This window comes from Balaenoptera ricei, chromosome 20, assembly GCF_028023285.1.
Source record: "Balaenoptera ricei isolate mBalRic1 chromosome 20, mBalRic1.hap2, whole genome shotgun sequence".
Taxonomy (NCBI): Eukaryota; Metazoa; Chordata; class Mammalia; order Artiodactyla; family Balaenopteridae; genus Balaenoptera; species Balaenoptera ricei.
Window position 1 is genome coordinate 12,275,111 of NC_082658.1, and position 15,445 is coordinate 12,290,555.

General features: G+C 50.4%; 1 protein-coding gene across 4 annotated transcripts; it reads right to left on the minus strand.

Annotated features, from left to right (window-relative positions):
* Positions 1 to 12,418: 12,418 nt before the first annotated feature.
* Positions 12,419 to 15,408, minus strand: ARL16 (ADP ribosylation factor like GTPase 16). 4 transcript variants are annotated; one of them, XM_059907193.1, is made up of 5 exons: positions 15,180 to 15,290; positions 14,949 to 15,007; positions 14,208 to 14,321; positions 13,508 to 13,623; positions 12,419 to 13,359 (listed from the first exon to the last, which is right to left on the minus strand). In XM_059907193.1, the coding sequence occupies exons 1-5, from the start codon at positions 15,238 to 15,240 to the stop codon at positions 13,188 to 13,190; spliced, it is 522 nt and encodes a 173-aa protein (XP_059763176.1). In that variant the 5' UTR covers positions 15,241 to 15,290; the 3' UTR covers positions 12,419 to 13,187. The 4 variants fall into 4 exon arrangements, with proteins under 4 accessions (XP_059763176.1, XP_059763177.1, XP_059763179.1 ...); XM_059907194.1 differs by having other exon boundaries at positions 14,949 to 15,005; positions 15,200 to 15,251; XM_059907196.1 differs by lacking the exons at positions 14,949 to 15,007; positions 15,180 to 15,290 and adding an exon at positions 15,332 to 15,408.
* Between the last annotated feature and the right edge of the window lie 37 nt (positions 15,409 to 15,445).

Genomic DNA, 15,445 nt, shown 5'->3' on the forward strand with positions numbered 1-15,445 from the left:
CCTGGAATCAGGGCTGTCACTCTTTCAGGGGCGTGTTTCTGCATGGCAGGTGGCCCCGGCCCCTGCGTGGGGTGACCAGGCGCTGGTTGCCATGCAGTAGCCAGGACTTGCCCCCATCACATGGCAGTTGGGGCAGGCAGCACATCTCTCATTCAGTGTTGGCATCCTTCTGACAATAGGGTCCCGAGACAGGCAGGGCAGCAAGAGCAAGGGGTGAGGTGGGGTCGCTGAGAAACACCGGTGTTTCTTGGATACGGTGCAAGTACAGTATGAATGTGGCAATGAGAAAACAGGTCGTGGTGAGGGAAGTTTGCCTTTGGTCACATGAAATGTGGAAATTACATTCCCTCAGGCCCTTGTCAGAGTGCCCCTAAAACTGGTCAACTTAGCTCAGGCTGGCTTTACCATCAGGGATGTCACCAGGCCCAATCTCACCCATCAGAGATGGTGACTAGGCCAGAGGTCACCCCTCAGAGATGGACCCACAAGCTGGGTATCACCCCTTAGAAATGGAGCCCACACTCGGGTCATCCCTAGAGACAGAACCCAGGTAAGATCAGCCATCAAGACACTCAGCCCGGGTTAAAGGTGTTGACCTTAAGAATGGCATAAGGTCTTTAGCCAAAATGAGTTTATTTGGAATCAGAAGAATTTCAGTTCAGGACAAGCAAACTGGCAAGTTGGAGGAGACAAAGGGAAGGTCAGCATTTATTAGGTTTTAGGAGGAAATTAGGAGGGCCTTGGTGGTTTTCCATTGGCTGCAATCAGTGGGTAGCTTGTCGCTGGGCCAGAAGGAGACCTTCCTTCCTGCTGGGTCTGTGAGCTGTGGTGAGGGATGCATGCTTGAGAGCCCTCCCATCATAGCTTCTCTACCCCATTCTGATTGAGCTTTCCTTTGCTCATTTCCACATTCCCCCCTTTAGATGAAGATCTTTCCTTGAGAACATCACTGATCAGTTTTAGTGGAATTGTGTTTTGTCCCTCAGCACCAGGACCTTTCCTGGACGTCATGTCTCACATCAGAGGAAAAGTGCATAGTGATTGAAACCAAGTGAGCCCACATTAGAGTAACAAAGAAAGGAAAAGGAGGAACTCTTAGCCATTTTCACTCTTAAAATCGTGTCTTATGAAGGTACAGGCATCAGCAGTCATCTCAAGGCATTGAGCCAACATCATTCTATTCATTGTGTCATTTCTACAGGGGGTTGACAGGCAGCATGTACAAAGTTTAAAAATGGGGAATTCCCTGGCGGTCCAATGGTTAGGGCTCTGTGCTTTCACTGACAAAGGCCCAGGTTCAATCCCTGGTTGGGGAACTGAGACCCCACAAGCCACGAGGTGTGTCCAAAACAAAAACAAAAACAAAACAAAACCATAAAAAATATGCAAAGCAGAATGAAAAATAATACGACATTTAGTTTGTATGACGGTTCTAAACCATGACCCTAGACCTGAAGGTAGCCAGCTGAACAAATCAAAGGACCAGAGAGAGTCAGGTGAAATTTGGGCTCGTGTCCTCATTTTGTGTAATTGAGTTTCTACTTCTCCAAAAGTGTTTATCCAGGTAGTATTTGCGATCGTACAAATGCCTCCTTGTTCAGCAAGTAGGAAATCGAAGGCTATGTGGTTGTCTAAAAGTATTTTAGCCAGTGAGTCGAGTGATAATTGTTGGGCTGCAGAATCAGCCAGCTCTCCTGATATTAGGGGGAGATTTCCGATCACGTTCTCATTGGCGTTTACTCCGACCCAAGGGGGTTTTGATGAGAACTGGCCAAATGGCACAGACTCGTAGCACTTGACCAATAAAGTGGGTTCCCCAATCACTATGAAGTTCAAGAAGCCTTCCTCTCCAATGGGATCTTAGCCACAGAGGAGGCAGTGGCTTGTCTACATGGAAAAGCTTCAGTCCACTGAGGAAACATGCAAATCGTTACCAGGAATTATTTATACCCATGAGATGGTGGGCAGCTCTGTGAAACCCACTTGCGAAACCTCGAATGGTCCATCAGGCAATTTGGAGCGCCTGGGAGGGAGCAGTGTGGACAGTTTTTCTGGATTGTATTTTGGGAATGTGACACCAACCCTGGATCCAACAGCTTCCCACAAAATGCTGCATAATATTTGATATCATCGGGCTTCCCTGGTGGCGCAGTGGTTAAGAATCCGCCTGCCAATGCAGGGGACACGGGTTCGAGCCCTGGTCCGGGAAGATCCCACATGCCGCGGAGCAACTAAGCCTGTGCGCCACAACTACTGAGCCTGCACTCTAGAGCCCACGAGCCACAACTACTGAGCCTGCATGCTGCAACTACTGAAGCCCGCAAGCCTAGAGCCTGTGCTCTGCAACAAGAGAAGCCACCACAGTGAGAAGCCCACGCACCACAACAAAGCGTAGCCTCTGCTCGCTGCAACCAGAGAAAGCCCGCGTGCAGCAACGAAGACCCAATGCGGCCAAAAATTAAAAAAAAATTTAAAAAAATTGATATCGTCTGCTGAGAATTCATTACTTGGAAAAACAACATTGAAGCCTGCACACTGGTATTAAAATTCACAATATGCAACACTTTAAACAGCAATGTCAACCAGCCCCCTCACTTTATTACCACCAGTCTGGTGTAAGGGCATGATACGTTCACTCCTGTTGGAAGAGCACTAAGTGCTGTGGATTCATGTCTTTTTTCATGACTTGCTGAGGTTTATTGGAGACCTCCACTATTGCAATTGTGCTCCGAGGCACGGGCTGTTCAGTAGTAATGGGGTTGAGCACTGAGAGTGTAGCTCCAGTATAGAAATTCATTCCCAGTCTGGAGAGTTGTTTCTCTGAGCTGATTAAGAGGGAGGCTTGGAAAAGCTCCAGATTCCTTGGAGTCTCATCACTGGGAAGTGGGAGGACATTGGAAAGATGAGTTGACTGAAGATGCCTGGAGCGTTTTGGTTTCTAGAAGTCTTTCTTCCAATGTCCTGGCTTCTTACAGTAATGATGGAGGCTGGGAGGACTTTGCTTAGGGAACTCCATCTGTTGAAGTTGGATATTAAGGATTTTAATGGGTTTTTTCTTAGTAGAATCATCTAGGGTGCAGGTTTGCCAAATAAAGTCTGGAGAGGACATAGTTTCCCATTCTATTCTAGTTCTCTTAACCAAGAAAGTCCTGGTTTAGCCCATTAATGAACACAAGAGTTGAAGGCTACTGCAGTGGATTCGACATCCATAGGGAGACGAGAATTCTGAAAAATAATTTGGAATCAACGTGTGATAGTGTGCTTTATGTATAAATGTATATGTGGTCTTCATCCCCATTTCTGGCACAGAGCTCTTAAAACCCTTGGAATTTTCTTATTAGAGCAACAAAGGTGTCTCTTGTGAGGTGAATGAATTGGCTTTTGGAGCTCACCTAAGGATGGGAGCTGGCTGCCAGGAGAAACAACCTTGTGATTAGAGGGTTAGAACCTTTCAGTTCCAATTACCCCCTACTACCCAACCTCCGGGGAGGGGAGAGGGCCTAGAAGTTGAATTAATGATTCAATCAATTATAAAACCCAAAGGACAGGGTTTAGAGAGCTTCCAGGTTGGTGAACATATGGAGATATGGGGAGAGTGGTGCACTGGAAAGGACATGAGAGCTCTGCCCTTTCCCCATACCTTGCGCTATGCGTCTTACATCTGGCTGAGTTATTTTCTTTTATAACAAACCGGTGATCTAGTAAGTAAACTGTGTCTCTGAGTTCTGTGAGCCGCTCTAGCAAATTAAGGAGGAGGAGGGGGTCCTGGGAACCTCTGATTTATAGCTGGTCGGTCAAAAACAGAGGTAACAACTCAGGCTTGTGATTGGCCTCTGAAGGAGGGGGGGGCGCAGTTTTACAGTTTTGTAAGACTGTGCTGTTAACCTGTGGAATCTGTATCTCGGGGTGGATTGTGTCAGAATTGAGTTGAGGCTCCAGAAGGACCATCCTGCAGGGTTGCGACCCCATCGGGCACTTGGCTGAACAAGTCTCCCTAGTGTGGAAAACTGTCCTCAACTTCTCACGCGTTTGACATCATTACACGCTGTCAGCGTCTACCCAGTGGAGGGAGGCGTGGTGCTGCCACGGACAACATAGCCAACCGCACAGTGGGAAGAGGACCCCAGACCACCAGGAGAATCGTGTCCTGTGGGAGTCCTGAAAGTGCAAAAACTTGCCTGAGAAAAATGGGATTGGTAAAACTAGTCAACAGAAAAACTGGTCACGCTACCAAGTTCTAGCTCATACTGCTCGCCACATGATAGGCCAATAAATTGAGAGATGAGGTGTTGGGACAAGGAATAACAACTTTTTCCAGAAAGCCAGCAGACTGAGAAGGTGGTGGACTAGCGTCCCAAAGAACCATCTTCCCAAGTTAGAATTCAGGCTGCTTTTATACTGAAGGGAAAGGGGGTAAAAGTCCTGGTTCCAGCCAGACATTGGAGGGGAGTGTTACTTTCTTCCTGCACCCATTCACAGGTGCAGCTGTGAAGAACTTTAAAATTCTAAAAAAGAATTTTAGCTTCATGCTCATTACCTGGGAGGCAGGGTTCCCAGAGATGGGCCATTATGTGTAATTTAAGCTAACAGGCAACATCTCTTTAGTGATTAACTTGTCATAGAATACAAGGTTCTTCCCTATTACAGTCAGAACAGTAAAATTCATTCCTGACTTTAAAAAATGAAGACTCAAAGAAGAAATCAAATGTTCTTAAAGTTTTTTAAGCCTGTGAAATTTGGCCCAGGAAGACTGATTTTAATGGAGGAAGAATGGCCGCAGAAGAATTTTCAGTAAGTAGAAACGAAATATGAATATATGGTTATATCTCTTATCTAAACATATTACTCCCCCTGTAAATGCCACGTGGAACACCCCAGATGAAGCCACTGATATGCTTTGTATGCAAGCCAGTGGGACTGGCTTTATGATGACCGGGATATTCAGCTGCTGAATATGCCTGTTACCCAGGTCACTGTAAATGCTGTGATTAAGGGGGCCCCTTTCACCTGGGCACCCTCTTACTGCAAAATCGAAAAACAATTTGGGAAGCCTTAGGGAATTTGCTATCTCAGCTTGCCCTGAAGGGTCTTGCAGATGCTAATAAGAACAATATGTTAGCTAACAAGAGAATGGAGAGAGACCCAGGGGAGAGTGAAGGGACTCTTCCCAACAAGGTGGAAATTTTTAAAGGCTTATGAGAAGATGAATAGAGCAAATACTGAAAGAGACAGAAAAAAGGAATCAGGAGGGATGAGCAGGATAGCAGTCTTTAGATGGTTATTTATTTATTTTTATTGAAGTATAGTTGATTTACAATGTTGTGTTAATTTCTGCTGTATAGCAAAGTGATTGTTATACATATATACACACACATTCTTTTTCATATTTTCCATTATAGTTTATCACAGGATATTGAATATAGTTCCCTGTGCTTATACAGTAGAACCTTGTTTATCCATCCTATATATAATAGTTTGCATCTGCTAACCCCAAACTTCCCCCTTCCCCCACCCCCCTTTAGATGGTTATTAAGAAATGGGATGGGGAATTCCCTGGTGGTCCAGTGGTTAGGACTCTGAGCTGCCACTGCAGAGGGCACAGGTTTGATCCCTGGTCAGAGAACTAAGATGTTGCAAGCCGCGCGGTGCGGCCAAAAAAAAGAAAAGAAATGGGATGAATAAAACAGACATTGATGGGGTTAAAACAAAGGTTTTAATACAGTGCTACCTAGGTTGGGCAGACCAAAGGGACCCTCTGCTGGGCCCCAACATTAAAGGGCCCCAAACAAGTCTGCTCTGTTTACCCCAGTTTGGAGACATTTAACAGCCGGAAGGCAGAGATTACACTGAGAATCCCAACCAGCAATCACTTGGGTCAACAGTTTGGTCAATTAACCAAGGTAAAGATTGACTGAAGGCCTGGGCCTCTTGGCTCAACCCCTCACTGGGGACTTCTGCACAAGAGTGGGTAAAATAGGGGGTGGAGATGAGAAGTTTCCAGGACTCCTTGACCCAGGAGCCCAAAGACTGTGGTACCAAAAGCCTGGGAGAAGCCCTGACTTGGATGCAGTCAGGCTGAGAGGATGTGACAGTGTCACGGTTGGTGGGGTTATGAGAGTTGGAATGTTTAGGCAAGTGTTATGTACAGAAGTTGTCTCTCCCAAACTGAATTTACAGGGATTTTACAGGGATGGCTGGGGACACTTCCCCTACCCAATGTTGTAAAACTGAAACACCGGAGGCCACAGTTAGGCATTTAAGAGTTGATGGAAGTAAGGGAAAGGTGTGTAGAATTGGCATGTGTGAACAGGCATTGAGTGAGGTGGTTGCATCTGTTTTACCTGATTGTATTATGGGGACGGACATTGTACCTGCCTGGGGGACATTCCCCCCACCTAGTCTTATAAAACAGAAGGCATGTAACTGCCTTTCAGGACATGCTAAATGGGAACCGGTAAGGTTGGCTGAGCCCACACAGTGCAGGGGTAGAAGCTGGGGTGCTAGTCAGGGACAGATTCTCTGTGCGGTGGCCCTGTGTGGAGGGTGAGAGCCTGTAAGCACCCCCCAGCGATGGCTGCTGGGACTTTGGACAGGAGAACTTCCACTTGAGGGGGGTTTACCCCCCTCAAGGTTTACTACCTTGCCACCTGACATTAACTGGAGCTACCCCAATGACTGAAGGACATAAGATGATCTTAAGCTCTGACAAAGCTATGATGTCTAGGACGACGTCAGAGAAACACTTTAATGGGGATGGCAGTCCCCAGAAGGGTTCCATATAAATATGAAAGTGGAAATGGTTTATACCAGACCAAGCTGCCTGGGGAAAGCAAGGAGGTGTAAGAGGCAGGAAGCCTCTTTTGCCCCCAGCACTGACTCTGTAACTGCATGAGGAAGTGCTGGATTCTACCTTCACTTGGACAGTGCCCTATCAACAGCTCTCGACTGACCAACAAAGAGCTGTTTGGTTTGGGGACGGCAGTTCCAAGGTGAATGGACAACATCTCGTTTGGAAAGCTGCTACATAAAGACCAGAGAATGGAGACTAACTGAAGAAGGTAAAAATGGACCAGCTCGTTTGGGCTGAATTGCATGCAGTTTTTCTAACAGTGATGGAAGAACTGAGCAGTGGTAAAAGCCCATATGCTTGAGTTATTACTGACTCATGGGTAGTGGGCAGTGGCCTGGCTATATGGTCAGGCAGGAGGGCAGTGGAAACCTGGCTTATTAAAGGATGCCCATTTGGGGCACAGCCCTGTGGAAATCACTGTGGGAATTTGAGGGGCACATTAGAGTAGGACATATTAGTGTCCATCAGAAGAACACCTTTCCAGGTTTGGAAGGTGACTGGAACTGACAAGCTATCCCCACGTGCTTCCGTGAGATGGCCACCTGGGCCCATGAAATCTGTGGACATGGGGCACTGCAGCAACGCAGAGATGGGCTGAATCTAGACATACAGGCAGACCTCATTTTATTACGCTTTGTAGATAATGTGTTTTTTACAAATTGAAGGTTTGTTATAACCCTGTGTCAAGCAAGTTTATGGATGCCATTTTTCCAACAGCATTTGCTCACTTCCATGTCTCTGTGTCAAATTTTGGTAATTCTCACAATATTTCAAACTTATGCACTGGGGAACCAAAATACTTGTGTGGCTCGCTTTATTATGATATTCGCTTTATTGCGGTGGTCTGGACAGGAACCCACAGTATCTCTGAGGTGCCTGTAGTCCTCTTGGCCCTCTGAGGCCCAAAATGTCAGTAACAACTGTCCCGTCTGCCAACGTGAGACACCGAGACCACAGATGGCTGCACAGCAGGTGCCCTAGTGGGCAGGCCCTGAGCATAGGGGGCAAGTCAGACTGATGCCAGAAGCCTGGGGCTACAGGGGGTCCTGACATGAAGAGGCGCCAACTCTGGACTGTGCTTTGCTGCCCTGGTGAGATGCAAATGCTCAGAATACTACGAAAGAATCACAACAGAAGATATTGCACCAATTTGGACAGCAGACCATCACTTCTTCAGACCAAGGAACTCACTTTCATGTCCACCATGGGACAGACATTATTCTAGATGTTTCTGTGAAGGTGTTTTTTAGATGAGATTAACATTTACATCAGTAGACCTTATGAGTAGGGCAGATTACCCTCCATAATACAGGTGGGTGGGCTTCATCCAATCAGTTGAAGAGCTTAATAGAAAAGACTGACCTCCCCCTCAAAGCAAGAAGGAATCTGCCCTAGACGGCCTTCAGACTGGAAATATACCACCAACCCAGGTCACCAGCCTGCTGCCCATCCTGCAGATTTTGGACTTGCCAGGCTCCAAAATCACATGAGCTAGTTCCTTTTAAAAATTTTTTCTTATTTTTAAAATTTTTTTCAACTTATTTTTTATTTATTTATTTTTGGTTGCATTGGGTCTTCATTGCTGTGCGTAGGCCTTCTCTAGTTGCGTCAAGCAGGGGCTACTCTTCTTTGCAGTGCATGGGCTTCTCCTTGTGGTGGCTTCTCTTGTTGCAGAGCACAGGCTCTAGAGCGTGTGGGCTTCAGTGGTTGTGGCACGCGGGCTTCAGTAGTTGTGGCTCGCGGGCTCTAGAGCACAGGCTCAGTAATTGTGGCACATGGGCTTAGTTGCTCTGCGGAATGTGGGATCTTCCCAGACCAGTGCTCGAACCTGTGTCCCCTACATTGGCAGGCGGATTCCGAAGCACTGCACCACCAGGGAAGTCCCGAGGTAGTTCCTTAAAATGAATTTCATTCTTTCTCCCTCTCTCTATATTTATAGATACATATAGATGCTGGAGCACAGCCCCTACCCTGAAGCTGTACCATCCAAAATATTTCCAGACCGTCCACTGGTGGCCAAACTGCCCCAGTTAAGAACCACTGTGTATATAAATCTTTTCTGTTCCTTGCTGCTAGTTTGTGGTTTCCTTCATATGTGTCCTTTACATTTCTTGACAGTTTACTCCTAAATATTAAAAAACTATCACTTTGTGAATGAAATTCACAATTCATTAAATTATCTAATTTTACTGATTTATTTTTTTTGGCCATGCCACGTGTCTTGCAGGATCTTAGTTTCCCGGACCAGGGATTGAACCTGGGCCCTCTGCAGTGAAAGCACAGAGTCCTAACCACTGGACCGCCAGGGAATTCCCCTAATTTTACTGATATTTTAAAACGATTTTCTTTTACTAATTTTTAACAGGTGAGCAAGTGAATTATCTTAAACATATTGTTTTATATTTATATTTTATACAAATATAATGTATATAAATTTCATATAAATATATTTTTAATTTTTTAATTTTTAATTTTTGGCCGCATTGGGTCTTTGTTGCTGCACATGGGCTTTCTCTAGTTGTGGCGAGCAGGGGCTACTCTTCAATGCGGTGCACGGGCTTCTCGTTGCAGTGGCTTCTCTTGTTGCGGAGCACAGGCCCTAGCGTGCGGACTTCAGTAGTTGCGACGCATGGGCTTTAGAGCACGTGGGCTTCAGTAGTTGTGGCTCGTGGGCTCTAGAGCGCAGGCTCAGTAGTTGTGGTGCATGGGCTTAGTTGCTCTGTGGCATGTGGGAACTTTCCGGACCAGGGATCGAACCCGTGTCCACTGCATTGGCAGGCGGATTCTTAACCACTGCGCCACCAGGGAAGTCCCATAATAATTTTGCATAATAAGAAGAATCTATTTTTATACATAATACATGTTTCTGTTTCATATATAAATTCCATACGTTTTTAAACATCTGGGCATCTTTAAGCATAATTGTATCCAGTGGCATTGAAGGCCTCAGGCCACAGAGAAGGGCAAGCCAGCCGGCACTTGCACGTGACAGCACTAGTGCTCCAGGCCTGCTCTGGGCCTGGGGCCAGCAGGAGGCGGTCTTTGCTTTGGTCCTGGCTGATACCTGGGGGACTCTTGCACCCCCCAAGCCAGTCTGGGAACACAGACACCAGGTGGCGGCATCCGCACTTTTGAGACGTCAGTACTGAGTTCAGAGGGCCCTGTGGCATCCACATGGAATTTGGGGGTCCACGGTGGGCTGTGCAGGCAAGTACCACGGCTGCTGCTTTCCCTCCCACTGGATGGAGTACTTGCCCCAGCTTCGGGGTGTGTGTGTGTGGGAACAGAGCTCCTCCCTCTTAGGGCCACTTAGCTCTGCTGCTCCTTCTTTTAGATCTGGCACTCACTAGGCCCAGACCAAGAAGAGCAGAGGAACCCAACAGCAGGGGCAGGTGTGTCCGCTCCACCAGACACACCAGTTTATAAGGTGCACTAACAGGGAGTCTGCTGGTTTGCAAGTGAGGCTGTCATTCAGGGTGGCCTGTTCTGCATGTCAGCTTAGGAGCCATAGAGCAAGGCAGTCTCCTCCCCTAGTTGAAACACCCTTTTTTCTTGGTAATAAAACCCAGCAGATCTGAGCAGCACATTATTCCCAGGTGTCACTCACTCCGTGGCTTGAGTCCATACTTGGAAACTCGGAGATGCAGGCTCAATGGCTTTTCCAAGCGCCAGTGGGCATTTCCATCACTGGATGGGGCCGTTCAGAACTGTCTGTCCTGAAATTTGTGGCCTTTGCTCGTAGCAGGGACCTGGAAATCCCAGGTCCGTCTCTCCCCCGACCTGTGTCTCTTCCTGAGCCGTTTTGGTTTTTTCCTGCTCTCTGGCACAATCCCCAGGACCCTCAGTGGAGGACATGGAAGGTGGAATTTACGTGTCATTTCTGGCACGTTAGCAGTTTAAAGCAAGGCTTGGTGGGAACTGAAGCCCTGGCTGACCTGGAGCTCTCTACCCACAGCTGACCAGAGTAGGGGTGGGGGAAAACCTGATGGAAACACTGAGCAGGGGCTTGTGGGGACGGGAGGGCACGGAAGGGGAGGAGAGGAGGCCCTGTGGGAGGCTTGGCAGAAGGAAAGGAGGGCTGGGGGCAGCCAGAGCATGGCCGAGTCCAGGAGCCACCAGGGCGGGTGGCAAGGCCCCAGCAGCACCTAGGCCACGTCAACAGCTCTGGGGCTGTCCAGCCACCATGTTGCCAAGCTCTGTAGGCAATTCTGAGAACGGGGACACTGAGGATGGATGGGCCCCTCCGATAGCCAACCTTGGGGGTGGTGTTGGGGGGCCTAGCAGGACCCCAGCATTCAGAAGCTCACCCTGTAACCTGGGCGGATGGGGAGTGTGTGCAGGTGGCACGTTCTCCAGGGAGAGCGCCCCGCCCCTCACCAGATTCTCAGGTCCCAGACAGCCTCTGCTCAGAACCTCGCTTCATCCCAGAAGGGAAAAGACAGGTTCCAGGTGGCCAGCACCCCCTCCAGGGTCACAGTCACAGAGCAGTCCCCACTGGGGCTCCAAACCACCGCTGCACCTGTGTTCAGCTGTTATGGGCACCGCAGAGCACCATTCCATGGCCTCAGACTGAGCCGTCCAGCCAGTCACCCCCTCCAAAAACCGGCTGCTCTGTCCTGCAGGTCTTGGGAAAACTGTTTTCAGGGCTCTTCAGGATCACCTGCCCAGCTCCAGGATCTCTTCACGGAGGACATTTACTCCAACCGAGAGTCGCTTCTCAGAGCACTTAGGGAAATAGGAGCGGGTCGAGGACACAGGGCAACGGGAGCCCAGACCCCTCAGGCCAATCTCCTGGAGTACAGATGTGGCCCTGCCTGTCCCCTCTGGGCCTGGATGTCTGGCCCTGGGGTCAGAGTGGCTGGGGAAAAGGCACAACCACAGGGGTGGCCGACGCAGGCTGGTGTGAACTGTTCCCGCCCTAGAGAGACCCAGGGGTGCTGGGGCCCTGGGTCCCCATGAGACCAATGGGGGCCATGCTGGCCTTCCAGAAGCCCTCGGAGGACATCAACAGTGCCACCTGTACCAGCCTCATTTGGAAAATACTAAAATGCTTTGTTAAAACACACCTGCATCAAGCCAAAAGGTGAACTAGGCACGTGGCCCATGAATGGTTGACACTTCAAGGTCTGGCGACGCTCTCCTCGGTACCCTGAGATTGGGGGACATCTGCCAGCCAGTCACTGTGGGTCCTGTGAAATCTCCACAGGCCCACCACGGAGGGGGACCACTGGCATCTACGTGGTCTGCCTAAGAAGGTGGCACTGGCCCTGTACATCCAAGAGCCAATTGAGAACCTTCCCAGGGAGCGGCAGCACTGAACTGGGAGGCCTATCGTTTCAGCAGGGAAAGGAAGACTTGAGACCGCACTGCCCTGCAGGCCATACAGAGCTTTCTCGGGGCGCCATTTACAGCCTCTGTAGAACAGAGCTCCCCTCACCCCTGCAGAGTGACCAACTGGAAACCGCGAGGAGGCTGAGGGCCTGGGCCGATGGCCCAATGAGCTAGACCACCAGCTGAGACAGAGGAAGCTGTTGTAGGAAATTCACAACCACACACAGAAGCAGAGGGTTTCTTACCAGACTGCAGTAGGTTTAATAGTGGCCCCAAAAGATACGTCCAAGTTGTAACCCCCGGAACGTGCAAAGGTGACCTTTGGAAAAAGGATCTTTGCACATGTAACTGTGGATCTTGAGATGAAATCACCTTGGATTTAGGGTGGGCCCTACATCCTCCTTATAAAAAGAGGAGAGAACACCACGTGAAGACAGAGGCAGAGATTCAAGTTCTGCGAGACACAAGCCAACAACACCAAGCGGCACCAGCAGCCACTAGAAGCAGGGAACGGATTCTCCCTCAGAGCCTCCACACTTCTGGCTTCCAGCACCGTGAACGTAAGTTTATGCTGCTGCAAGCCATTTGTGGCGATTTGTTACAGAGGCCCTAGGAAACAAATGCACCAAGCAATAGGTGTTTTCCCACAAGCTTCCTTATATTGTCAAGGTATCAGAAACTCAACAGGTTGGAGCTTGTGTCAGAGTTGAGAGAGCAGCTCTCCTGGGGGGAGGGGAACAAATCCCCTAGAACCATCTCAGGATGGCGTAGGACACGAGCCACCTGGCAGGCCTGTCCTCCTCTCCCAGTGCTGGAGCCAGAGGGCAGATGTCAGGAATTCTATAACCTGGGTGCCTCAGTTTACCCATCACTGCAACTCAGCACAGAACCCCATCTTCTAGGGCTTATCCTGCCCTTATAAAAGCAGCAGATGGCCAGAGGCCAAGCAGTGCTGCTTCTGCCTTCTTGCCACAGAGCGGGCCAGCCATGCTTCTCCGCCCTGCAGTCAACCATTCGTTCTGTGGGTGTCCTCGAGCCAGCGCAGCACTTCTGACAAGCCAGTGCCTTTCCAGGCACTGATTTCTACCGTGGTGATGTTCTGCTTGGCACAAGCAATGAGGTCCGGGAGCCTGATTAACGACTTTATCTCTTCTATGGTCATGTAACAGGGCAGGTCACTGGAGTGAAAGCAATACCTGTCAGACTGGGCTGCCATTGCTGCACCGCCCTCCACCCCCACCCCAACGAGCCACCCTCCTGGCTACACTCCACAGGAGCTCCGCCCTGGGGCACCCCCACGTTCCCTCTCAGCTCACGGACACGTACATTTTATTGAAGAGAATCAGAACCGATGCTTCTGCAAGTTGTTCTGCCGAAAGGAGACCCAGGAGCTGCACACAGGATGCAGAGAGCTGGGTGGGGTTAGAGGCATCCACCATGAACTAGAAAGAAGTAAATGGAAATTAGGACCCCCCTGCGATGGAACACCATCCCTGCCAAACCTCCTCTCCTCGCATCACGCGCCTAGCTCAGGAAGAGCAAGAAAGGTTTCCGGAAAGGCAGGAGCAGAGGGGAGCGAGCTGTGCAAGAAGGACCGGTGTTATCTGTTTCCACCTATGCAGAAGTCTCTACTTGTGTGGCCATTACTTTTCCAAGGACGGGTTCTAGAATTTGGGGCACAGGCCTTGCCAGGATGGGACGAACCAGGGGATATAGAATTCAAACATAAAACGTAAAAACACACCCAGGGCAATAAGGCAGTGAGTGGATGGCACAGTTACCTGCAGAAAAGGAACACTGCCCTCAGCAAGCCTTCTGTGAGTTTTCACATTAGCCTGGGCTCAGGAGCCCTAGGGATCAGGCTGGGGTCCCAGAAGGAAGCAACTCTAGTCTGGACCCTGTTTCCTTGACTCGCACAGTTGCCCAGGAAACCAAACTCTATCCCACACAAAGTGAAACTGGGGACTAGACAACGCTGGAATAGGGACATACTTCCCCAAAGGAAGTTCAAAAGACTACGACCTACCAGGAGAGAATGACAGTTTCCATAGTAACTGGACCAGATGGGGCCCATGCACCCCCCCAGCTCCCGGATGGTGATCCTTCTCTGAGCCACGATGTCCGTTAGGTTGGTACCCACCTGTGGAAAAAACCAGGATGCACAGAGACCACCACAAGTGCTTTCCCACACGGAACTCCTGGATAGCAACGTGCCCAGCCCTTTACACTGCAACCTAACCCCCAGCATAGGTCTTCTCAAGTGTTTAGGCCCTAAGGTGGAACCCGTAAGGGAGAAGGCCTGAAGATGCTCCCAGGCATCCAGAACCCTCAGGGCTGGCTGTGGCCAGGGCACCAATGCCCACCAGAGGGATTCGCCCTGTGCAGAGAGCAGCAAATGCAGTCCGACCAGTGGTGAGGGGCGGGAGGCTCCGGATCCCCTGGGACTCTGTCCGGGGGCTCCCCACGGCGACACCACCTCCTGAAGTCTACTGAACACACTGACCCGCCAGACCCCAGCTTCCATTTAAAGGAACCCAGGGACTTCCCTGGGGGCACAGTGGTGAAGACTCCGGGCTCCCAATGCAGGAGGCCTGGGTTCGATCCCTGGTCAGGGAACTAGATCCCACATGCATGCCGCAACTAAGGAGCCCGCCTGCCGCAACCAAATAAATAAATATTACCCCAAAAAAAAAAAAGGAACCCAAATTGCTCTGCTAACCACAAGGAGACCTGCCTCTCCTAAACCTGCAAGAGGCCGGACGCCTACCGTGGGCCGCGTAGGGGGAAGATCGCCCAGGTCGCCCTTCCCATCCCGGGAGCTCAGCTGTGCGAGGTAGTCAAGGTCTCCGAGCGGGGCCGAGGATGGAGCGCAGGCCAGACCCCGCCCCGGGCACCCCGCACCCCGCCCGGGCGCCCCCCACCCCTCTCGCCACCAGCGCCCCCCGGACCCCCAGGCCCCTCCGGACCCCCATCCCCTCCACCCGGCGCGGAAGGATAGTCTGCAAGCGTTTCACCAACAGCGTCTTCCCCACACCCGTGGCCCCGAGCAGGAGACACATCCCACTCCCCGCTCCGCTCTACACCCGTGGCTCGGCGTCCTGGCGACGCCAGGCCTCACCCCCGGGCTGCTCATTGGTTCTCGGCGCTTACCGTCTCAGTGGGCGCGGCCCAATCTGCGCCCAGCGTCTGGGGCGAGCGGAAAGGCCCGCCTCCCCGCGGCTCGCGGGCAGGCCAGCGAACGTGCGCGTGCGCGCACCCGAGGCG